Source organism: Nelumbo lutea, chromosome 1 (genome assembly GCF_056320005.1).
Source record: "Nelumbo lutea isolate HS-2025 chromosome 1, American lotus-T2T, whole genome shotgun sequence".
NCBI lineage: Eukaryota > Viridiplantae > Streptophyta > Magnoliopsida > Proteales > Nelumbonaceae > Nelumbo > Nelumbo lutea.
Window position 1 is genome coordinate 189,011,791 of NC_142684.1, and position 26,588 is coordinate 189,038,378.

General features: G+C 38.1%; 2 protein-coding genes across 6 annotated transcripts; one reads left to right on the forward strand and one right to left on the reverse strand.

The window, feature by feature from the left end:
- Positions 1 to 3,553: 3,553 nt before the first annotated feature.
- On the forward strand, positions 3,554 to 5,981 carry LOC148879951 (tubulin beta-7 chain). Its single transcript, XM_088961733.1, has 4 exons — positions 3,554 to 3,820; positions 3,935 to 4,351; positions 4,480 to 4,749; positions 4,921 to 5,981. Exons 2-4 carry the CDS (start codon positions 3,958 to 3,960, stop codon positions 5,589 to 5,591), a joined length of 1,335 nt encoding a protein of 444 aa, XP_088817859.1. The 5' UTR covers positions 3,554 to 3,820; positions 3,935 to 3,957; the 3' UTR covers positions 5,592 to 5,981.
- A 1,633-nt stretch (positions 5,982 to 7,614) lies between these two features.
- LOC148879952 (serine/threonine-protein kinase BSK7-like) lies at positions 7,615 to 26,285 on the reverse strand. Of its 5 annotated transcripts, none has more exons than XM_088961729.1 (12): positions 25,826 to 26,132; positions 25,394 to 25,717; positions 24,650 to 24,893; positions 24,263 to 24,483; positions 23,165 to 23,300; positions 22,335 to 22,468; positions 22,084 to 22,189; positions 18,690 to 18,775; positions 15,579 to 15,767; positions 15,106 to 15,258; positions 14,362 to 14,475; positions 7,615 to 8,419 (listed from the first exon to the last, which is right to left on the reverse strand). In XM_088961729.1, exons 3-12 carry the CDS (start codon positions 24,729 to 24,731, stop codon positions 8,171 to 8,173), a joined length of 1,470 nt encoding a protein of 489 aa, XP_088817855.1. In that variant the 5' UTR covers positions 24,732 to 24,893; positions 25,394 to 25,717; positions 25,826 to 26,132; the 3' UTR covers positions 7,615 to 8,170. The 5 variants fall into 5 exon arrangements, with proteins under 5 accessions (XP_088817855.1, XP_088817856.1, XP_088817854.1 ...); XM_088961730.1 differs by having other exon boundaries at positions 24,650 to 25,022; positions 25,826 to 26,013; XM_088961728.1 differs by lacking the exon at positions 25,394 to 25,717 and having other exon boundaries at positions 25,826 to 26,285.
- Positions 26,286 to 26,588: the final 303 nt, after the last annotated feature.

Genomic DNA, 26,588 nt, shown 5'->3' on the forward strand with positions numbered 1-26,588 from the left:
TCCATCTGCAATGGACTCACGTTGGATCAGATAGGGTTGGACCAATATCCAGTCCAGAGTCCATTGGCAGCCTTAATTGGAAGTCCAAAATGTCAAATGTCCATTATAATTATAATTGACTCAGAGACGAATGTGGTGGAGGCTTTTCCCATACATTCATTGGTCTATCTGATGGTTATATTAAGGCTATGTTTGGTTTGAAGGAAAATGTAGGGAAGGGAAGGGAAAGGTAGGGAAACCTATTCCTTTCCTGCATTTTACTTCAAATCAAACATAGCGTAAGTGTCAAATGCCCATTATAATTGACTCATATGCGAGTATGTGGTGGAGGCTTTTCTTATACATTCATTGGTCTATGTGATAGTTATACTAAGTGCCGTGTATTGGGAGATATTTCCACAAGATTGCCCCCCACAACGTCTCACAATACATCCTTGCCGTGTATTGGGAACATTTCTTAATGATAATATCAGAAATGATGTCATCATTGGGAGATATTCCCAATGGATGTACTGTGGGGGGTTGATTTGAACTCAACTGGAGATCAAATCAGCCCCCCACGTCCCACAGCAAACCCCCACCATGTATTGGGAAGTGGGGATGTGCTGTGGGACGTTGTGGGGGCCGATTTGAACTCTTACAACTGGATTCGTCATTCATAGTAGCTGAATGGCCGAACTTTAATCTTGTTTCAGGAACACACTTTTAAAGATGAGAACATTGAGAGTTAAGGAGACTGAAAGCCTACTGTTGGGGCATTGAGAATTAAATATGTCCATAACGCTGTAAAATGAGAGTTGGGATCTCCTACCCATGCCTTCTCCCGTATTTGTATATTAGCATTCATGGGAGATGTTCCCAATGTATATAGCTGTAGTGTCATGTGAGTAAGAACGATTCTTGTGGGTAGGACCGTAGGAGAGCTGAATTCGTAAAATGAAACAAGTCCAAGCGCGAGTATTAATAGCATTCAAATACTAGTAATGGAATGACGTCTTGCCAAGAAGATGAAGCTTATTTATGGGAGAAGGTAAATTTTAGGGGTGCAAATGGTGATCCGGTCCTATTTTGTCAGATTCAAATATCTTGGATCGGATAAAAAATGGATTCATTTAGAAATGAGATTGAATATATATATAATAAAAATATGGATTCAAATTCGAATTGATTGGATCCGATATAAGATTTATGTTATTAGATTGGATTTGGATATGCCCTGATTTAAACGTCTGCTAGTTGATGATATAATTATATAATTAAGGTAGGAGCAATGTTGAAAAGTGCTCCAGCTAAAATGAATGACCCTTTGAGCCCTAAACCCCTAAACCATTGATTTAACAAATGGGATAAGATAATCACGACCGCACCCTTTAATGGACCGGACCCCGCCTAAAACATGCCATCCGATTTGCGGAGTTGCAGAATGCATGACATCCATGCATGGCTGACTGTCATGGTTCAGTGTATCTCCGTCTTCTCAGAAAGAATGATCTTGGATTCCTGAATTGAAGTGAGATTAATCGCAGAAGAAATAAAGTGAACGCTGAATGAAGCATTGCATCAAACAAGAATATCCAACTCGTGAATGGCTGACTGATTACTTGATTTCTTCATTAGAGTTTTGAAAGGACTTTGAACTCTTTAAAAGTAATGACACTTTTACGTATCAGAATTTAGAAAGGGATCATTCGTTCCGGTTGAACCCCATTCAACCGGTGGTCTGATCTGGTTTTCAAAACATTGTTAAAACGAGGGGATTATCATTTGATATTCTTTTCTTCTCACTCAAATAATGGGTGGGCTGTTGCTGTAGAGTGTGAAGGGAAATTCCGAATATCAGAGAATCTAATTTAGGTAGATACAGCTAGCTAATTTACTTTTCTTAATTTGTGTTTTTTAAATACCCATCTCTGCGACTTGAAAGCAATATTCTAACAGCATTATTTGTACACCCAATACCCAATTCTGTCTTTACCGTTAAATAATATAGAGCACTATATAGCTGTTGGTAACAGTTGAAGTGGCTGAACTGAATGATTTACTGCTTTGTCTTTTAGGCTGTATTTGGTTTGAAAGAACGCAAGAGAGAAACACAAAGTTGAGGGAACACTCTTAAGTCTTAACAAATTAAATTTTGTGAAATTCGGATTCCTTATTAATGTTACCTGAAGTTGGGTTGAGTGCCATCCCAAATGCTCTACTTTTTCTATTTGCCTTTCAGATTTGTTAAGGATAAAGTTGCATGCAATCACAAGCAGAAAGCAGAAGCAATGGCTATGGACAAGGAAAATAATTGACTTTGTGCAAAGAGAGATCAGATGGGATTGGACCCACTTGCCATTCGGTTGACCTGACCCCACACAGGAAATTAGTCTAGGTGAAAGACCAGTCTCATAATCTGATGCAGTGCAGGCAACCATGCATGTGGATCATGGTTTTGAGAAGTCCAGCATATTAGGGCTCCATTTGGTTGCATGTAGAATGAAGGAAAACCAATGGTTTTCTGAAAATTGGTAGTTCACAATGTTTGTTGCACCTAAGATGACTGAAAAGCGAGGACTGCAGGTTGTAGGGAAACTGTTTTCCAAATATAGGTTAGTATGGTATTCCCCATGTATTTATTATATAACTATTCAAGTTTGTTTATTTGTTTTTTTTTTTAAGTTAAAACAAACAAAGAATAAGGTTGATACATTTTCCAAGACAGCCATTGCCTTTCCTTCATTTTAAATTGACAGTCCAAAAATAGGAACTGTATTTGATGGTTCTGCTGATAATCTACTTGTGGTGCCGACACATTTTCCACATCGGATGATGGATATTGATCTGATGATAATCCACTTGTGGCACCAATTATAATTTCCTAATATTTGTTCTAATTAATTCCATTTATATAAGCCAAAAGGATTGATAAAGAAGTAAATAACAGAGAAAATAAATGAATATGAGGGGCCAGCAATAATATAATATACGGTGAGAAGGAAAGGATAGAGAGAGACTGTGCATCGGATTCCAACACCTAACAGACAAGAAACCCTGGTTGAGGAATAATTAATTGATGAAAAAACGCTTATCACATCATTTCAGCAATACTTATAAGGTTATATTACAACACAGTGGTACACTGACATCCCTCTTTACAGTTAAGTCTTTCCATGGAATTTTAGAATAATAACTAGTAGATTTATTGATGAAGAAAACTTACTTCGCTTTGCTATAAATCTATAGTAATAATAATCAATACGTCAAAGTCGATCGAACCCATCTATCTAATTAACTAATCCAATGTATATATCGAAAGGCTGAGTTTATCCCATCAATTCAGATTGAAGAAGGCATAAGAGGGGACATATTCTAATTAAATATGAAAATTAATTGAGAAGATGGGGTAAGGATAAATTATATTGGTGTATAAGTTGAGGTTGATGAGGGTGAAATGTGAATGAGCCCCCTGTCCACACATGACTTATTGGTAGGTAGGTTGGTTGGTATGGACCTCGTTGTCTCCTTCCATATCCAGCTCAAAATCCTTGATGGGATTTGACATGGCCACGGCCTCAATGAAATTAATCAATTATTACTAACACCTCTCTCTCTCATATAGATGGAGAGTTAGAGAGAGAAAATATCAGTATGATCAATCTTCAAATTAATCTTATCCCCTCTAGCTCACGAACTACAAAAAGCCCATCTTCATTTCAAGCTTTGTTATCTTTTCGATCTGTTCCCTCTATCTGTCTTCAATTCACTAAGCATATACAGATCAGATCCCTGGCAACATTCACTTAGCTTAATTAGTCCATCGTTTCTATTCCTAAAGGTAGCTAGCTAGCTAGCTAGATTTCCATGATCCATCTTGTTGTTGTGGTTGTTGTTTATCAAAAATTGACAATAATATAATGTAATCTTTTCATGTATGAATTAATTTTTGCAGTGCAACTGATCCAACTGTGGAAGATGAGAGAAATTCTGCACATCCAAGCCGGACAGTGCGGCAACCAAATCGGTGGCAAGTTCTGGGAGGTTGTGTGCGATGAACACGGCATTGATGCCAAGGGAAAATACGTTGGAAATTCGAGGCTTCAACTAGAGAGGGTGAATGTTTACTTCAATGAAGCCAGCGGAGGGCGGTACGTCCCCAGAGCTGTTCTAATGGATCTTGAGCCAGGCACCATGGATAGCTTGAGGACAGGACCTATAGGCCAAATCTTCCGGCCGGACAACTTCGTTTTCGGACAAAATGGAGCTGGTAACAATTGGGCCAAGGGCCATTACACTGAAGGCGCCGAGTTGATCGACTCAGTTCTCGATGTTGTTCGTAAAGAGGCTGAGAATTGTGATTGTTTGCAAGGTACTAACAATATAACCTAAGCTCATTACGTACACCATCACCACTACTCTGATGATCAATTACGTACAGTAGTAGTCCACAGCTCCTGGACTGGAATATTGATGATTATGTGCATGGATGCACTGCAGGCTTCCAGGTTTGCCATTCCCTCGGCGGTGGAACCGGTTCGGGGATGGGGACGCTGTTGATATCGAAGATCAGGGAAGAATATCCCGATCGGATGATGCTCACATTCTCAGTCTTCCCTTCGCCTAAGGTCTCCGACACCGTGGTGGAGCCGTACAATGCAACCTTGTCTGTACACCAATTGGTGGAGAACGCCGATGAGTGCATGGTCCTCGACAACGAAGCCCTCTATGACATCTGCTTCCGAACTCTCAAGCTCACAAATCCCAGCTGTAAGTTGCTAGTTTGCTCTCTCTCTCTCTCTCTCTCTCTCTCTCTCTCTCTGAAGTGTATGATAGAGAGAGGAAGGCAGAACAGAACAGCCAGATTTTTGGGTTGGCCCTTCGATCCCCTCTTTAATTTCTAAATACTAATGTGAGTGCATTCTGCGTTTCATTATTCAGTCGGCGACCTGAACCATCTGATCTCAACTACCATGAGTGGAGTGACTTGCTGCCTCCGATTCCCTGGTCAACTCAACTCCGATCTCCGGAAATTAGCCGTCAACCTCATTCCCTTCCCACGTCTTCACTTCTTCATGGTTGGATTTGCACCGTTAACGTCCCGCGGGTCTCAACAGTACCGAGCCCTGACCATCCCTGAGCTCACTCAACAGATGTGGGATGCCAAGAACATGATGTGCGCCGCTGACCCGCGCCATGGCCGGTACCTCACCGCTTCGGCGATGTTCCGAGGCAAGATGAGCACCAAAGAGGTCGATGAGCAAATGATAAATGTCCAAAACAAGAACTCTTCTTACTTCGTTGAGTGGATCCCGAACAATGTGAAATCAAGCGTCTGTGACGTCCCCCCAACGGGGTTGTCGATGTCGTCGACGTTCGTCGGGAATTCAACGTCAATCCAAGAGATGTTCCGACGTGTTTCGGAGCAATTCACGGTGATGTTCCGTAGGAAGGCCTTCTTACACTGGTACACCGGAGAGGGAATGGATGAAATGGAGTTCACTGAAGCCGAGAGTAACATGAACGATTTGGTATCTGAGTACCAGCAGTACCAAGAGGCTGTTGTTGGGGAGGAGGAAGATGAGTATGACGAGGAGGCGGTGGAGAATTAGGAGGAGAGGCGGAGAACTTCGGTGGCGTCGGATATCCAGAAGAGAAGAAAAAAGAAAAAGGGTGTTGATTATTGATACGATTGGTGTTTGTTATGAGCGAAAATAAGGCGACTGAGCTAGTAACAGTATTACAGTAACAGTGCTTCTCTCTCTATATATATATATCATCCCCATCCCCTCCCTTGAGAGTTGAGACAAGAGATTCTGAGAGTTGAGAGTTGTTTGTCTGTATGCATTAAATTAGAGAATTTTTAGGTGTAAATTATCCCTTCTCAGTTCACACTGTGTGGCTCTGAACGAGCTTTGTTTGCATTTGTTTTGTCTTGTCTGATATTCGTCCTTCCAAGTTTAAAGCTTAGTGATTTAGTTGCAGAATCTATTATCTGTAAATCTCAGCGGAATCCGTTATTTATTTATTTTTCGGAATTTGCGGAGTCCATTAAATTCGGCATGTGAATGGTTAAGTTTCAAAAATTTTGACATCCTTTGCAAATTGGGTCTATAGCTCAATGGTAGAGCATTTGACTGCAGATCAAGGGGATCTTTTAATTTTCTCTTCTTTTTTTCCGCAAGAGCCAAGGCTCACTTTTTGAAGTTAATACATCATTCATGGACCAAACAAATTCGCCAGGTCCCTTTTTTTCTATAATCTTTTCTTTTTACAAATCTCTAACTTTTCTTTTTCTGGTGATAAAGAAAGAATTTTCAAGCTGCTAGACCTTTTAGATAAAAACTTTGTTTTTATTGCAATTACATCAAAAGATTCAAAACAAATTAGAAGGGTGAAAAACAAATTTATTACATTTTTATTTCTTTTTTTATTATTATATTTTTTGTTCAACTTTCCAAGGCTCAGTTTTCCGAAGTAAAATCGTGAAGTTCAATTTTTATTTTTTTTCTTTTTGTAACATTTTTTGGCTTACTTTTATAGTTTTATTTGTACTTGTTGACTAGAGATTTTACTCACTTTGGGGAGTAAATTTTTCTTTGATAAAAATATACTCGCTGTAAAATGAAATTTTTACAGGCACTCTAGACCCCAATATAGGCCCGCCCAATGTGGGATTCACATATAGAATACCAATTATAAGACCAAAATGCTGGTCCACAATAGCACCCACATATGAGGCCACCATGTCCAATAAGAAGGGCCCAAATGTCGTAACTGAGATGTGGTTCAGATTTCAGATAAGGAACCAATATGTGGGACCACATGTGATACCCATATACCTGACCAATAGGGGGCTTTGGTTGGACTTGATTTCAAGATGGCATTAACATGTCAATCTAACAATACATCAATTACGACTTTTGCTTTAGCTTTTCTCAGTGAGTCCAGTTTGTAGTGGAGTCGGGTATCACTGTATTAGGCATCTTCACTTGGAAGGCAAGGCAACGCGAGTCATCGTTCAACTTCTGTTGGGGAACTCTCCTTGGTGTATCCACACCATTATTGCAGACTGTAGAAGTTGCTTAGCTCGCCTGGAGTCTTTTTCGTTCACCCTCACCCATACAAAACAGGAAGATAACCATCGTCTAACGCATGTCCTAGCTAAGCATGCACTCTCAAGTCTCAACAGACAGAACTCTCATTTGGGCCCCTTGTCCTTCCTGAATTCTGACTGTAATTACCGAAATTGACGCTTTACCAATGCAATTTTGCATTTCAAAAAAAAAAAAGCCAATTTGGATTTTTGTCCTCACTCGAGACATCCCAGTAGAGACTGTCAACTGTCAGGTGTCATTGGGCTAGTAGCAGCAGGACTAGTAGATTACTGTAACACGCCAGCAAACGGATTTCTCATTGCGATTGCGACCCACTCAAGAAAGAATGTCACGTATCTACATTAAACGACCTGATACCAGTCTACCAGATCGAGCACCACCAGCGAAGCCCCCGATAGGCCGATACACAATTACACATAATTGCAGAATAACTGAACAAGCATTCTAGGAGGCAAAACGCGAGAGAATTTAAAAAAAAAAAAACGTTACAGGGGGAGGGGGGTACTTTGTTACGAAATTTCAAACAAAAAATGGATGATATAACTCTTTTAAGTATCCAAAATGGATAACCTCAACAAACAAGACTTCAGAATACACCCACGTTCCACATCAACGTAGCAAACCAGAAGCAGTTGCTGTACAGAAATTGCAAGTTCAGCAACAAATCTTATCCCCCTTGATTGTTCTGTTAAATAGTAGTATTCACATCCCCATAAAACGAATCAAATTGTGGGATGATTCCTCTATTGTCCAAAAAGCTCTTCTATCAAACTGTTGTAGAGGTTGATGTGCTAGATGGGGGAAAATAATAACAAAGAGAGCTCCCCGTTACCATCACTTACCAGCCGAAACCTTAACAAGAGTGCCATAGAATGAATGACTAAAAGCTGCCCATTGTATGCAAGCATGCGGCATCCAATTTTTCCCTGTGCATGTTATGGCTGAATGTGGAAACAATGCAGCTTGTCATTTTGCCCGAATGTTGAGATTCTCGCAAGGGTCAATTTTAGGATAGGCCAGTCATAACAAGTAAAGGATTTTGTAAATTGACCCTTGCAGTTTCTTGTTTCCTATTATCCAGGACCAGCATTCCTTTTGGCTTCAAGTTCAGAACCCTCCCTAAGTGCTACCCGTGCTTCATTTTGCCTATCAAGTATGAACAAAGCAGCAGCTTGAAGATAAGATGCAGTATGCCATCCAGGGGATATGACTTGTGCTTGTGTTGCATCGCTAAGTGCTTCGTTGGGCATGTCACTCATGAGATAACACACACTACGGCGGGCATAAACTGTTGGAGAAACCATGGTTCCAGCATCAATGAACTGCAAATTACAGAAATTGTCAGTTCCATGCCAAATGTTCTTATGCTTGGATTAAAAGGGTGTCTAAAACACACCCAAGGTACACAGTGAGCAGACCCTAGAGATACATCCTCCAACCTTGAAGCATGAGGAACAGGTACAAAAAATACTAGTACAACGAATCACAATTAATCCTTCAGAAGTGTGACTACATATTTTACAATCCTAATACAAGACTAGTAGGTCATAACATATTTGCAAAGGAAAAAAAAAAGCTTCCTTTCTCTACAGAAGAACATAATAAAGGAAAGGGAGGATACATAGTAATGAATATTATTAACAGAAGAGAGGAGAAATAAGGAAGAAGAAGAGAAGGGAGAGGAGAGAAGGGAGAAGAGAAGAGAAAGGTTTTGGAGTCAACTTACTGACTGGCGGCGTCAGCTTATATTATTATATATAGGGCGACCATAATTAAAAAGGAAAAAACCCTTATGCCCCTACTTAAGTTAGAGTACATAAACAATGAAAAAAAAAAAAAAAAAAAAACTACTTTAACCAGACCTTCACTCAGCAGAGTACAAACATAAAAAATAAAACAAACAATCCAACACTCCCCCTCAAGTTGGAACATAGATGTCAATCATGCCCAACTTGTCACACAAATTATTATGCCACACATGATGAAGGCCCTTGGTGAAGATGTCTACAAGTAGTTCTTCTGAACTAACATATGGAGGGCACACTTCTCCGCCCACAAGTTTTTCTCTAATAAAATGTTTGTCCACTTCAATATGTTTTGTTCTATCATGGAGGATTGGGTTAGCAACAATATTGATAGCAGCTTTGTTGTCACAATAGAGTGACAGAGGTTTGTTAACTGCAAAACCCAACTCTCCTAACAAGTTTTTTGTCCACATGATTTCAGCAACTCCATGAGACATAGCTTTGTATTCTACTTCAGCATTGGGTCTAGCCACTACACTTTGCTTTTTACTTCTCCAGGTGACTAAGTTTCCTCCCACAAAGGTTATTTTCTGTCATCGACCACCCCTGCCCAATCAACATCTGTATACACTTCCACCTTCAAATGCCCATGTTTCTAGAATAGCAAACCAGCTCCTAGGAACTTCTTATGGTATCTAAGGATCCTTTCTGCAGCTTCAAAGTGAGTTGTCTTAGGGTTATGCATGAACTGACTAAGGACACCCACTGTATATGCAATATCAGGTCTGGTCATAGACAAATATAAGAGTCTCCCTACAAGTCTCTGGAACCTCTTCATATCTTTCAAAAACTCCCCCTGGCTGTCTCCCAGCTAATGGTTGGGTTCAATGGGTGAATCAATTGGCTTCACTCCTAACTTGCCTGCATCCTCTAATAGATCTAGTACATATTTCCTTTGGGGAATAAAGATGCTCTTTTGAGAGCGGGCGACTTCAATCCCAAGGAAATAATGTAAGGGGCCTAGATCTTTCACCTCAAATTGAGTGGCTAGGAATTTCTTCAGCTTCTGTAATTCAGCCTTCCAATCTCCTGTGACCACTACGTCATCAACATACACAATTAAAGCTGCAATTTTCCCTTCACCTTTCTTCACAAATAGAGTATGATCTGACTGGCATTTTTTGAACCCCATCTGTTGTACAACTAAGTGAAACTTACTAAACCAGGCCCGAAGTGATTGTTTCAACTCATATAATGATTTTTTTAATTTGCACACCTTCTGCTCACTACCTTTGGCACAAAAACCTAGAGGTTCAGTCATGTAAACCTCCTCTAGGTCATCATTCAAGAACGCATTTTTAATATCCAACCGGTGAAGTTCCCAGTCAAAACTAGCTTCCAATGAAAGGAGGATTCTAATCGAATTCATCTTGGCTACTAGAGCAAAGGCATCTACATAGTCTACTCCATATACTTGTGTAAACCCTTTGGCCACCAATCTGGCTTCGTACCTTTCTACCAAACCATCAGCCTTATGCTTTACTGTGAATACCCACTTGCATCCCACTGGTTCCTTTCCTTCAGAAAGATCCACCAACTCTCAGGTGCTATTTTTGTGTAAGGCATTAATTTCTTCATTCATTACATCTGTCCATTCAGTTTTAGATAAAGCTATTGCGAACAAAAACACTGTCAACAGAGGAAAGGAGCACACGATATGAAGGTGAAACATGATCATAGGACACAAAGTGAGAAATAAGGTAATTAGTAGTACAAGATCTAACACCCTTTCTCTTAGCAATAGGAACATCAAGATCATTAATAACAGGGGGATCACAATCAAGAGGTTCAGGAATATCAATGGGAACAATTGTACCTGGTTGACGAGGAGGATCTGCCTCTAGAGAGTTTGATGATGTTGGTTGCACAATTTTAGGTTCCATGGCTCTTGAGCTCTGCTGGCTCTTATGGCGGCGAAGAAAGACACGAAATGGACGAGGATCAGGAAGCGGAGGTAATTGAGTCTAAGCCTAGGTGTGTTTCTCCTCCTCAACCCTACTCTCCCCCTGGGGAGAAACGGAACAAAAAGGTTTGACTCTCAAAGAATGAGACATCCATGGAGACATAGTACTTGTGTAAGACAGGATCATAGCAATGGTAATCCTTTTGAGATAAAGGGTAACCAAGGAACATACAGGGAATGGCACGAGGATCAAGCTTACCACGAGTAGGAGACAAATCATGAACAAAGCAACGACACCCAAAGACACACATTGAAATAGGGGACAAAGGAGCCGTAGGAAACAAAATTTGATGTGGAGCCTTATACTCTAACAATCAAAATGGCATACGGTTGATGATATATGCAGTACACGTAACAATATCCATCCAAAAGTGTTTTGGAACATTCATATGGAGTAATAAACCATGAGCTACTACGAGAAGATGACGATTTTTTTCTTTCAGCAACACCATTTTGTTGGGGTGCCCTAGCACAAGAGCTCCAATGAAGAGATCCACACGAAGCAAAGAACTCCGTGAGATCAGTATGGAAGTACTCCTTTGCGTTGTCCAACTAGAACATATGAATCTCAGTTTGGAATTGAGTGAAAATCATGCATTGAAAATCTTTCACAATCTTTGGCACTTCGTCTCTAGATCATATAGGATAAACCCATGTATATCTAGAGTAGTCATCAATCAAAGTAATGAAATACTTATATCCAGTCTCAGAAGGTAGAGTAACAGGGCCCCAAACGTCAAAATTGACAATATGAAAAGGAAATTCAGATCATTTATTTCTTAAAGGAAAAGAATTTCTACAATGTTTGCTCAATTAACATGTCTGACACTGCAACTCACTAATTGACAGAAATTTAAATAACACAGGAAGCATAAGTTTTAAAGACTCAAACGAAAGTTGACCAAAACAAATAGGCATGACTCTCACTAGATGAACTTAAGGACTCTGTAGCCACAAGACCAGCTTTATTCCCTAACATGTAAAGACCATCTACCATGATTCCCCTACCAATCGTCTTCCCTGAGGCCAAATCCTGAAACACACACGAAGGAAAAAATGTCACTGAACAATTCAAGGAGTGAGTAATACTGCTAATGGAAAGTAAATTGATAGGTAATTTAGGAACATGCAACACATTAGAGAGGACCGAGAGGAAGGCAGATGGTTTCTTGACCAGCTATGGTGGAAAATGACCCATCAGCCAGTCTCACCTTATCTCTCCCAGAGAGGAGGTTATATGCCCTAAATAAATTTGACTTACTATTCATGTGGTTTGAGGCTCCAAAGTCAATTATCCAAGGGGAATCAGATGTATGAAATGACACATGGAAAGCAGTGGCAGTGTTACCAGATGTAGACGCAAAGGAGGTAGGAGTAGGGCCACAACCCATCTGGCAAAGTGTCCTACCATATAATTCCAAGTGGTCATGAAAGGAGTTGATGATCTCTTCCTTGGGGTCAGAACCAGAGTGTCACTCCTAGGGTACCATGGGACTAATCTCTTGAGATGCCACATTTGTTGAGTTATATTTCTTCTGACTCTGCTGAGTTGGCTTCTTACTTGGATCAGATACCGATTTCTTACTCAATTCTTGAGCCCATTTAGGCTTGCCATGAAGATCCCAACAAGTGTCTCTAGTGTGCTTGGACTTCTAACAGCGAGTGCACCAAAGCTTGTCTTTGTCGTCTACTCTCTTCTGTGAATCACCCTTTTTAAAAAAACCTCCAACATTTAAATTTGTACTCCCTCGGACAGCTAGTGCAATCGGCTCCCCCTTTGTACAATTTATCACATTTCTTCTATTCTTTTCAAACTGAACTAAGGCATAAACTTCTTGAACTAAAGGCAAGTTCTTGCTTCCTAAGATTTGTACCCTCATGGATTCATATGTAAGATTCAGCACCAAAAGAAAAGCAAATATCCATTGTTGGGAAACAGGTGACTTGTAGGCCTTTGCATCTTCATCACACTTCCAATTCACATTTTGATAATAATCCAGTTCCTTCCAAATTGATGTCAAATCTGAGTAGTACACTGAGAGACTCCTCTCCCGCTGCTTGCAAGTGGAGGACTCAGTTTATAATTAATATATTTTTGCATAACGCCTCTGCTCTGAATAGGTAGATTTGACTTGTTCCCATATTTCACAAGCTGCTTCAGCCCACATCAATGTCTTCCTTACTTGTGGCAGCATGGAAACTAAGAGCCATGACATCACCATACTATTTTCTTGGTCCCATCTGTCATGTTCAGCACTACCAGTCTTTGGTTCCTTCACTTTAGCATTAATATACCCTATTTTCCCTCTAACAGTAATGTAAAGTTTAATTCCCCTAGATCATTCAAGGTAGTTTAGTCCATCAAAGGGGATTACAGCCAATGGGGAAACTCATATCCATCCCCCCACTAATTCCATTTTAACCTCCTGAAATTCCAAAAGTTGCTGACCAAAAAACAGTCCTAGAAACACACCAAAGGTGCAGCCCACATGCACACATTGCAATTTGGACACAATCTGAATACAGACCAGCTTTGATTGTCCTAAATGAACAAGATTTTAGGTTGATTTCAGTGCTATATTGCCCTAACAGTCACACTCCACCAACTTCCAGACCATCCAAACACATGGGCTACCAGGAGGAGTCATAAAACAGTATTGTCACACCACAAAGGTTAAAAAGCAGGCCATCCACAACCTATAGGTCTTGTATTTTCAGGTATGGGATCACACAATCCATAAAAAAGAGATTAGAACCTCACAACTTCTCTGACAGCATTCAGCAGTCTTGATTCATTTGTTTTTTCTTGGTACATGACCAAGAGAAAAGAAAAAAGGTAATAGAACAAGTTTGTACCAGTCATAGGCCAGTCTTTCTGATCTCAGTTGAAGAAGGCAGACTTGTTCGATCTTCTCTCAGACCTAGTAGAAATGAAGAGAAAAGAAAAAAGGTAATAGAACAAGTTTGTACCAGTCGTAGGTCAGTCTCTCTGATCTCAGTTAAAGAAGACAGCAAGATAAGGAAGAGAGAACTTGTTCGATCTTCTCTCAGACCTAGTAGAACCGCTCTGATACCACATTAACAGAAGAAGAGGGGAGAAATAAGGAAGAAGAAGAGAAGGGAGAGAGAGGAGATATGAGAGAAGAGAAGAGAAAGGTTTTGGAGTCAACTTACTGACTGGCGGTGCGACCCTTATGCCCCTACTTAAGTTAGAGTACATAAACAATGAAAAAAAACTATTTTAACCAGACCAAACAGACCCTAACTCAGCAGAATACAAACATAAAAAATAAATTAAGCATTCCAACAAATATAATGGTAGATGTCATATCCTTATTTTTTTATTTTTCTCAGGCCCTCCCTCTTTTTTCCCTTCTCTTCTAGGAAGACAAGTGATATCTCACGTAAATAAAAGCTTACTTGGAAAAAGCAACTAGCATTAATGATTTATAATATAATGAACCAAACAAAGAGAGATTGGTAAACAGAAGCTAACCTGGCTGTAGCATTCAATTGCAGCTCTGAAATCCTTGTGTCGGAAAGTAGTATCACCCTTTTTCTTCGAGTTCAACGTCTCTTGTATTTGGTTGGTCCACATTTGGAATGATAACTGTTAATTAAAAATAAAAATTGAGGCACAAAAATATCAAAACTTTTCTAAATCTAACATAATACAGGCTTCAAATATACAAGTATTATGTTTTAATATTCTAGACGGAGGAGATTGGCCAGTTGGGCTTGACTGAATAGAAAATTGGATGTCAACCATTCACAGTTGACAAACAATAAAATACAAGAGAAAAATGAGAATGAAAATGAGATGCCTACATGTCCAAGTTACAAATTATGAATCTGAATATGAAGCATAGAGACTAGCAACAATAAGTAAAAACAAGCATAAACCAGCAGATCATTACTGGCATTCAAGACTCTGAGTTGGCAAGTAGTCTCTAGCCATGTAACCAATAAATAAGAATAATATAATATCCAAACCATCCTACTAAAAGGTAGAGCAGTGAGTCACTAGTGAAGCATCACCCCAGTTCTTGTCTTAGGATGGCTACATAAATTTTGATTTCATTCCACTTTATCTAAGCTAAACTCTGAAGCCCTAGAATAAGCTAGAAACTTAAAACAAGGTGATTGATGAAAAAGGATTCAAGAAATGCATATAAATTAATCATGTCTAAACTTTTTAAGTCAAATTGTTCAAGATTTGAGAAGAATATCAAAGACAAACCTCATTCGTTGTTCCCTCATCATCTTTATATCCAGTTTGGTCTAGAATCTCATGAATAGCTGTCAGATCCACTCTTGAACAAGCTTCACCAAGTGGGGATAGAGGTGGTAATGCATCATTATGACGAATACCCATCAAAACATGAGATGGAACCTACAGAATATGACCCTTAGATAAGAAATAAGAACCTCAAAATTCAACATCCAATTGGAAACCAAATCAGCTCCCTTGATTGATGATCAGGGTTTGATATCAATTTTAGGACAAGAGTTTCTGGCCATCTGTTATCCAAAATTGTACATTAATATTTATATGCACGCATCTGTACATACATACACAAGAAAAAACTATCTTATGCCGAATTTCAAGGAAACAACGTGATTAGTACGAATAGAGAAAGGATGAAATGCTTTAATACTGGAGTAAATGATTCTAGAAAGGATGAATACTTGAGAAATAGAAGAGTGTCTGACCTCAGTTTCCTTCTGAAGAGTAGTCAAAGCAGCCACTAATGATTTGGGGTTTGGTCTTTCTCGAGGCTCATACTGTAAACAACGAGATGCTAAACGTACTAACTCAGTACCATCATCATTCGAAAATTGCCCTTCCAAGCAGGAATCCATCAGCATCTGAATATTCCTGTCCCGTATCAGGTCTAAAGCCTGATAGAAATTATTCAAGCATTAGAATCACAATCATATGCAATATAGTGGGAAGGAACCATAAAAAGAAATACAAAGTCAATTATGTTATAACATTTCCTTTGGTCACTTACCACAAGCTTGACAAAATATGCAAATGCAAAAATTATGCAACTCTAGTAATCAGAAGCTAACCAACCAATGACGGTCAAACATGAAAGTATGAAAAAGAACATGAAAAAGTGATTCACATGGATTTTGATCAAGATTTTTTTATCATTAATGATGATCACTCTATTAATATAGAAAGAGAAGTACAAAAGAACTTCCACTGATGAAGCCCAATAACAGTTCCTTTTTTCAGGATGTTAAAATTCAAAAGAAAATTACTCAGAACAGAAATGGAGTTTCAGTTGTAAGAAATACAGAAGCATAATTATTACAGGTACATTATTTGCAACAAGTATGATAACAGTGAGAAAAAGAGAGAATAAAATGATAAAAGATAACCCAATCTTAGTATAAATTGACAAGAGTAAGCCAAAGCCAATATCCTCAAAATCTTCAAAACCAAAGCCAATAAGAACAGGAGAACTTTATAGCCAAAAGTAAAGTCCTGTATAGCTGTATAACTTGTACAATGTTCTTATAATATATAAAGAAGAAAATTTTATTGATTATCTATTGAAGACCCAGCGGAGAAAACTATTGGTATTAGTAGAAGGAGGTCATCAGCTTGTTCATATTACCAACTCTAGATTGAAGAGCACTTTATGCAGAGCCAATCCCAGTAAAAAATTCAATAAGGTATATATAAAAGGAAAGGAAATCAAGGTAAATAGTTGGCCTTCTGATCAGTTATTAGATAGGAGAGTGACAAACAGAATAAATATTTTCTTGTTTCATAATTGGATGTTTCAGATGTGGAAAATAAAAAGGGTTCGGACAAGCACCATTAACTCAAGAGCTAAGTCAGCAGATATTACAGATGCCAGTGTGCTTTCATAGGACAATTTTTTCAACCAAGAAAGTATAGAACTTGGCCCTTGTAAGATAAGTCTGAAAACAAGTAGAATGATGATAGGAATTGGGAAAACAAGGTTGAAACATAATTGGCTCAATGAAAAAGATGAAAACGTAATGCCAACGGAAGAAATTCGTCTAATAAACAATAGATATAAATGTGCTAGTAGAGAAAGAGATTCAAATTTGTAAGAACTAAGAATTTGGGTTATTCTTCCTAGGTGGAGAACTTGCAAGAAAAGGGGCTTTTTTTAGAAATGGAGGAAATATAAACTGATGAATCGAGTTTATATAAGTTTCTGGTAAGGGGCTTAGGGAGATCAGAGTTTTAGTCTAGGTATGGTGACTATTAGAGTTGGGAGCTCTGGTAGTAGATGGGGTTTTTGAGACATTAAGGCAAATTTTTGGTAAGAAGAGGTTCTAGATGTTACAGAATCTGAATTGGAATGGCTAGGTTCTTTGTTTTGGTTGTCAAGCCCTGGTTTTAGATTTTTTTTTTTTGATGTGTGTGTGTGTGTGTTCCAGTGGGATTGATGCAATTGAATATGTAGAATTTTGTTGAGGCTGACCATTCTGTTACAGCTATGTATTTTAACTTTTGAAATTAATAAAATTTTTGCTTTCACTGATCAAAAAAATGTAGAATTTTGCTTAGTAAGGGGTGTTGGTGAAGAGAGTGCTCTTTTCCTTTGCTGAGGGTGATATCTTATCGCCGGGCTTTGTTTTTCTTTTTTATTTCTTTGATGGATAACAGAATTATAATAACAAGAAAAAAGAATGTATAAGTGATACAATGCCCCAGATACAAGCAGTAGCATTTGGGACAAATAAGCCCTTTTAAGCTGTAACCCAATACACTTGCTCTCTATTACCCCTTGTCTGGCTAAAGAGTCAGCCAAACCAGGCTTTGTAATTCCTCTAACTTTTTCTTTACCATGCAAGAAAAAAAATGTTGATAAGAAAATAGATTTTGGAACAGAAACATTGTTTTTTATACATCTACACAATGTCATATAGTTCAATATCTTTTTTTATTGCTTGCCAAAAGATCTTTTACCTCATGTCCGTCTTGTAAATTATTTTTTCAGTACATTTTCTGTTAGTACAAATTCTCTGGTTATTATTGCACCAAAAAGAAAAATAAAAATATTCCTTCCATATCCCCCAACAAATAAGTATTACTACAGCTAACCACCTTGTAGCAACTGACAACCTAGACTATCATGCAGTTGGCAGTTGGTAGGGGCACTAGCAAGCTTGATTGATCACCTAGACAAAGCTCTTATTCACAAAATATCTCTCTATCCGATCAAACAATGCCTATCTCAGTATGAAAACAGTTGGGTGTTTTTGACACTAATTTAATGCATTACATGTAATAAAGACTTCTATTAATAAAGTGCCAAATTGATTTTTTTTTATTACAGAAGTTTAATGGTTATGGTTATGCTACAAAAAACTCCTCTCTATTAGTCCCACCTCACAAAAAGGAACCATAGCTGATTAAAAAAGAATCCTCAACTGAAAAGTATTCCCAAAAGTCTCCTGCATTGTTCCCTTCCCAAAACCAGTTCTGCCCCATAACTGATGTGTTTCCATGTAGCAAAGTTCATACTATGGCCCCACAATACAAATACCAAGGTTATCTATCTCTCTAAGCTACAATAGACCCTCTACCCTTGTCCAACTTTCTTCCATTGCATTTTTAAGTATTGCATTAATTGATGTCAATTTCAGGAAAAATATGATTTTAGGACTACAGTTTCTTGATCATTCATTGAAATATTGGTTCCGTCACAGCTCATCCCGGCACCCATCTATTATGCAGAGTCATAAAGATAGAATATAAGACATCTGAGTGCAGGTCATTTTCGATTTGTTTTATTTGAGTGGCTATTAGGAAAGGAACCAGAAACTTACATGGCTTGGAGGTATATGTTTTCCACTTAGAAGGTCAAGCAAAAGGGTGCCAAAGCTGTATATTACACTCTCAGGTGTTACTCTTCCTACAGCATAAAGACAAGAGGTCAAAACCATGTATGATGTACATAATTCAAATGATACTTCAATATGAGAAGCCATATGAATTAGCAAATGAGAGACTCCACCTATGTGAAATCAATTTGCCATAAAAATTAGGAAATGAGACATTTACCAATTAGATTGGTCGAAATCATGTCATTGCACTTAAGATCACATAAAGCAACTAGCAATAGCAACAGTCATGCACAATACCATATAAAAGAATAAGATAGAAGAATAACATGTAGTTCTAACATAAAGCAAGTTGCTAACATCATTACATGAACTTGGAATTCCAGCAACTTATACCAAACATTACATTGCATGAATTGGAGATCTTGTAATATTGAGCTAATATTTTTCCAAGGAAATAGCTAGAGCTCGCACATTATTTGGAGCCACCCCGAATGCATGGCCAATAGGTTATAATCCTTTTTTCCAAGTTACTAGATTAAGTGTGGGCAAAATGCATACAGAGCACTATCCACCATGCACATATTGGCACAATTAGTCATACTCATAACCAAAACTCCTGCTACCTTCGCCCAAGGCACTTCCAATTTCAGACCCAAATCCCTAATTCACTTTTCAAGATAAATATGATCTCCACCTGACTCTAAACCTCTGAACCTCTAGACGCCAGATCCTCTAACCTCTGTATTTATGTTACCTAAATAAGGCAAGGAATGATTGAACAATATGTTGAATGCAAAATACACACTAAAAGTGAAGTTGTTGGCACAACATGGAACCCATGATCAGTAATCCAGATACCCAAGATCTATGTTCCACTTGCTCCATCTCCCTTCAATATCTTCAACACAATTACTATTCTATCCCTGATCAAGAAATACCACTTTTAACTTCTTTCAGAGGGTATAGCAATGGTGGATTGAAGCCCACCAGTCTCAAACCACATCAAACTCAATTTTGATTGCCATAGCATGGGTAATCCAGGAAATTCTGGTATGGGAATTTTCAGACCCTCAAAAGTCCTTTTAAGTCCTTCCAAATGCCACATGTGAGAGCAAAGCAAAGCATCATCTACAGGATTTGATAAAAAGAGCATGGCTTCTATTTCCTTATGAAACTAACTGAATCAATGTGATACCATGCACACTGAAATTGTTTACCATTTAATATAGAATACTATTCAACAGGAGCTTGAACAGGAAAAGTATCTAAATCCATTACCGTCTAGCATGGTATGAATAAGCAAAGTACCAAATAAACACTGGAGGTAAGTGCATCTGAAAGCGTTATCAATTAAAATATTGAGGGATGCTAGAATCATTTCTTTGGAATCTATCCCACCAATAGGGATATCAATTATTATTAATGCATCACTTTGGTCTCCAGGACCACCATGTCCACTTAATCATGACTTAAAAATGGAGCAATTGGCATAGTTGATAGAAGAATTTCAAACTTTCCAACTTAACCATGAGAGTGAATACCATGAAAAATTACACATAGCTTCACCGAAGTTATTTCTTTGGAATCTACCAAACTAAAAGGGAAGGTACCAACTAGCTTGTTGGCAAGGTCTCTGGATAGCTATAATGGAGACTTGGGATTGAATCCTGCCTTCACCAGGGTCTGAGGGGTTTTGGAGTTTGGGAGAGGGATACCCCCCAATGTGTAGACCATTTGCCTACCAAAAAAAAACACTAAAAGGAATCTCACTTTGAACCAATGCAAAAATGAAGCAGTTAAGTCAAACTAACAACTAATGCAAAAAAATAAAAGAGATAGCAGGGACATTTTTCCAATTTCAAATTTCATGTTAAAACTTAAAAGTTTAAAACTGGATGTAGTTTTTGCATATTATTTAGTTTAGGTTCAAAGGCCAAATAGATAGCAAGTTCATGATGTAACCCTAGGAAGTGGCAACGGAGTGACTGATAAGTAGATGCAAATCCATGATACAGTTCAATAATGTGACGTCACAAGCAGGGAACGAAAGCTATTTGTTCATGAAAATTCTGTAATAAGGTTATGTGCTATTGATTTGTTCATGATACAGTTCAAAGGCCAACAAAAAGCATGAATCTTGGGGGGATGGGCTTGCACCAAAGCTGCTTGAAAGGAACAAAATGGGCCTGGGTTGAAGAGCATAAAGACCTAAAAAACGAGGAACGAGTGAAGACACCTTTCGGCTGGGAGCTCAAACACGTTTGTCAAACACAAAAAAAAATCAAAAGAAGCTTTCCCCAGAACATCCAACAATAAAACCAAATCCCCAACCTTGCTATCCCTCAATCCCATACTAAAACCGAAGTCCCAATTGGAGTTCACTGGAAGCAAAGGCTGAGTTAGGAACTTAGAAATAGGTGCCCCTTTAAGCAAAGAAATAGAGTACAATGAAGGGAAACAATCTTTCAAAGAGGAATTACCAATCCACACATCTTCCCAAAATAAAACAAAGTCCCTAGAGCAGACATCATACGTAACATGATTTAAGAGAAGAGGAAGAATGGTACCAATAGCTTTCCATTGAGAAGCTAATGTTGCCCTAACAAAGATACCTACATCCCAGACATTACTTGAAACCCCCATGAACGCTTGCCACCACCTTGCTCCACAACCTCTCCCCCTCAAGAGGCCATCTCCACAACCACTTCCCCAATAGACCTATATTCTTCTTTGCTAAATTCCCATTCCCAAACCACCCTCCTTACTAGACACAATCTCCCACTTTATCAAGTGATCCTTTTTGCTCTCTCCTGGCTCCCAAAGGAAATCCCTCATCAATTTTTCTAACTTGCAAAACTCCTTTTGGGGGATCCTACGAACAGGTAGAAAATATATTGGAGGGTTAGAAAGTGTGCACTTAATCAGGGTAATTCTACCTCCCAATGAAATATAATTCCTCTTCCAGGCTGCCGGTTTCCATGCAAACTTTTCTACAATTGGGTTCAAAAGCTTGTAGCCTTCAGACTTGCACCTAGAGGGAGTCCTAGGTAAATTTCCCTATAAATTAGTAATTGTATGCTCTTATTATCCTTTTAATAAAATTCATGGTTATTGATCCAAAAAAAAAAAAACTCTTCCCCTTTCTGTTTGCTTTCTGAACATTTCTTTTGCAGAGCCTATTAAGTCAGTCATCCACTCTTCACTCAAAATGAAATGGCCCCTTTTGTATTACATGATTTGCCATGAGAGTTGAGTCCATGAATAATCACATCCAGCTTCACCAAAATCTATATGTACCACTAAGGACTGAAGGAACTCTATTTGTCACTTTATGAATGCAAAATACCTATGGTTTGAAAGGGGAACATAGACATACCAGTTCTCAGATACTCTGGCGGGGTAAATGCCAAATTTGTGCTATAACTTTTCCCATCTCTACTATTCTTCATCAGGCCAAAGCATGAAAGTCGAGGATTACCATCCTGTCACACAATGTAAGAATGTAAAATAATCTTTTTAACTGCTAAAAATGGTTATGCATAAAAAGGTAATAACAACATGAAGAATGAAAAATAAACTCACTGCCAAAAAAGAAGATTGCAAATTGAAGAATGATAAAATACTCACATCGTCAAATAAAACTCTATAAGCATTAAGATCATGATAAATGGCACGCCCTTTGTTGGAACAATATTCAAGTGCCACAGCAAGATGTAAAACCACCCTTAATCTCATTGCCAATTTCATAGGTTGTGTTTCCCCTAGGACAAAAAAAGCAATCATAACTATTGTACATGAAATAGAAAAACAACCACCACATGGAATAACCAAGCAAAATGAAAACAAATGAATAAATTTAGTGGCCATTAAAACACAACCAGATTTGAGGCTTCTAATTCTCATAAGTGTCAAGAAAGAGAGTGCTCTTTACTTCACCTTAAATTTAAGAATGTCATGGAGATGATAAACCAATAAAGCATAGAGAATGTGATCCTATAGTGTCATGTGAAGTATAAAGCTGAAAATCTGATAGACTAGAATCATTCATATTACTAGTGTGAAGTATAAACAAAATGATGACATAGGGATAGTACAATACAGAAAAGGTCAAATTTATGAGCTTGCCTCTGTGGAAATACTGATACATGTAGACACGTCTAAAGTAGACCAGCAAATCAAGAAAACAGCAGCTTAATTTGATGTTCAACCAATGTTGGCATGCAGCAAATCAGGAACAGTGCAAGTGCCATGAAACCCCTCAAATCACAAAAAGACAACGTGTAAACCCTTTAAGGGCTCCATAGTACTCACTTTTTTGATGATAGCATTGATTTACAGAGATTTTTGTTCTGACAAAATTATACAGAATGATAATTCTGAAGATAAAATAGAATTTTCTGAAAACATGCAAAGGCGCACAAGGCAAACAATATGCTTCACTTATATCAGGAACTTACAATGGAATAGGTGTTTAGCAAGCGTGTCATTGGACATATATTCTGCCACAAGCAATCTCTCATCACCTTCACAACAACAACCAAGTAAATTTGCCAATCTATGGTTGTGGAGCTGACCAACAGATCTTGCTTCTTCCTAAATTTGCAAGAGAAAGTTTCCAAGTTATGTTTTGCATTGATGGAAAATCAGAGTATACATAGAAAACAACACATATTGCATGAGACTGAAGAAAATTAGAGCTAAAAGAAATATTGCTTTTATTGTAACAATAAGAATTTTATTGGTTATGACAAAAAATGAATATTTACATATAATTTTTCAAAGTCCAGTATAGGCTAGCTTTGCTACCTATCCCACATTTTCAATATACTGTTTACAAGTGTCCCCAAAAAGCTAAAAAAGACTAGATGAGATTGTTAATATACCGAACCAGTTCCAAAAGATCAGAATAGCTGCTTTAATGACCGTGGCACATAAAGCCTGTCTTATGAATAAAAGAGATCAATACAGCCTTGTACATTTATATGTAACTATACCATTTTTATCTTCACTCAACTGGACCTCATCCTCGTCATAGACAAGGAAAGATAATGAAGCAGTAAGCGTCAAAGGATGAAGAACAAGATCACCATCTCATTTCTGTTACAGAACTTCCACAGGAGAAAACCGAAAATTCTTAAAATAACTAAATTCCCTTAATTACATTTAAATCACATAATCTCAATATAATTGGATAACTAACTAAGAGAACATTTCAAATGGACTTCCAAATCAGTTTAAAATGCTACTCGAGCCAACCCCCCCTCCCCCCACACACCAAAAAAAAAGATATAAAAAATAAAAGAAAAGAAAACCCATGCATAAAATTCTCAACAATAATAAAGTGAATGCAGCATGATGGTTGGATAAGAACAGTTAATGCTTTCAGCAAATAAGAGTGAACAAAAAACTTCAAGTATCTACAAAGAGTAACGTACAGGCTTCTTCTTATGCAGCTACATAGTTAACACGCATCAGATTTTGTTTATGGCTTCAAAAACAATATTACAAAATGCTAAAGAGGAGAAACTTAATGATCAGAAGTAAGAGAGATTTACCAAGAACTGCCGGGCATCAGGCCAAGCCATTCTATTAAAGCGCTTGACAGCAATACGCCTTTGATTTTCAAGCTTTCCTTTATAGACAATATTTGGAGCTTTTTCCCCATGTTCAGAGACAATGTTCTCTACAGCAAAGCCAGATGTAGAAAGCCTGAGCTGGTCAAAAGTGTATTCACGGAATGCAGGCAAATCATCAACCTCACTTTTATCCTCATTCTCTGCAAGAATAGGAACAAATCATCAAAACCATTCTTCTCATTCTCTGAGACAACCACACGCATGCGCACACACACAGAGGCATGACACCTCTCCGTGCCCTGAAACCCAATAAAAAAAAAAAAGAAAAAGAAAAGAAAAAAGAAATAGTACAGTCCGTCTACTCACCAACATCAGGAGCCTCAAGTACTGATCCCTTAAATTGTGTACCCCAACAGCATTCCGTAAGTTTTGAGCATTGACAGCCCATCCCAATGTATTTTAACTCTGAAACTTTAAAATGCCACTGTAGTCACCACATACCAACCAACTTTTAAGTTGTGCACTTGATCCATTAAGTTTAACAGACTAACCCAACTGGATCGTCCTACAAACAACTTCCCGTCAACTATGTTCTTCCGATCATTTCAATCTGTGACAGAGTTCGTAGCACATTAATATATCAATAACCCGGCTACCCAGTACCCTCAAACCTGGTTACTGGCCATTACAATATCTAAAGCAAGTTCTGAAAATGCTGCATTCCCAACCTAAAATCCCCCTACACAGCGCGAGACAGCACCAGTTAATCCAAAAATAGGAAATTATCCGAGATAAACTCAAACTTCCTAAGCGAGTTAACAATTTATCTATATTTATCAATCTCCTTTGCACTGAAGTCCAAACTTCACGAGATTTGGAGCAATATGTTTGCTCTTCATTGATATTTCAGTAAAGTTCATTCACGAATGTAATTTATGTTACAAAAACAAATTAACTGAATAGTGATATTCTGCTGATTGAATACGAAGTTCAATCAATATCTAGTTTTCTCCTCTTTAAAAGGTACCATTAGTCAAATAATTTCCAAAAATGTATCATAAACTAAAAGGGGGGAAAAAGAAATATTGGACAATTCAGAGCAAAAAATACCTAAAACGCTCGCCCTATTGGTCAACTCTGTTGTGACAAAACCTCATAAACCAGTAAACCATTCAAACCAGAATTTCTTCCTTTTTTTCTTCTTCTTCCCCTTTTTCTGGGTATGCACTCAAAGCAGAACTAAATACTCAGTAAGAAAAGACCAGCTCTGCAACTTCAAACCTTCCCTTTGTTAAGTCGTACATCCCAGTCCACCGTTACATAAGTTTGCTACAAACTTTGGTCGGGTTCTGATGTCAATAAATTCGCATAAACACTAAAAAGAACAACATGCTTCCGATTTAAAGGCCACTAGTTCCCGCGGCAGAACTCGTCCTAATCAACATAAAAAAAAAAAAAAAATCCAGGAAAAAAAGGGACAATAGATATCTCACAACCCAATCGACCCTTCAATTCTTCGAAAATTCACAACACTTGCCGTACCTCGACTTGGCCAAGTCAACGATTCGAAACCACGAATCTCGATCCAAAAACGAGCTTTCAGAAGCTAAAGACTTGGTCCTACCGAACTAATTCCAAAGCAAGAGGTCATACTGAACTAGCTCGAAACGAGATCATTACTCAAGACTTCAGGTGTGCCCTGTAAAGAAGAATCTTCAGAAGTTCGAGAGAAAAGAAGAAATAAAAGATCAGATCTCTTAAAATCCTCTCCCATCTTACTTGGCCGTGTCTATTCCTCCTTTTTCCACCGACATGCAGCAATTTTTTTATTGTTTTCTAAACTTTTTTCTTAAAACGTAGTTTCCCTGATTTTGTTTTTTTATCGAAAGAGGAAATATATTATATAGAATTCATCTCTCTTCAGGGACTTAACGGTCAGTCGCCAGTGGAGCAGAATGGAGGGTTCAGTTCAGGACTTAAATTCCCATTTCCCACGCCCCCACTCTCCCCCGCAGTCATTTCGATTTTATAATTCTTCATCTTTTTTAAGTGAAAAGTAGAATTTTGCTTTTGCTTTGCGGATTGATTTGCGCCTGAACATTCGGTTTGTTCAGTTAAAAAATCGAACCGCATAAACTGAAATATTCTTTTCTTCTAACGGAAACTGTAAAAGGTAAATCGAACCAAAATCGAGTTATCATAGAAATGTTATTTGGTAATGGATCGAATTTGAAATGGACAAAGATGAAACAATTCCGAATTAATCGATAATATAAAACAGATCCATGGCCGAAACCATTCGGAT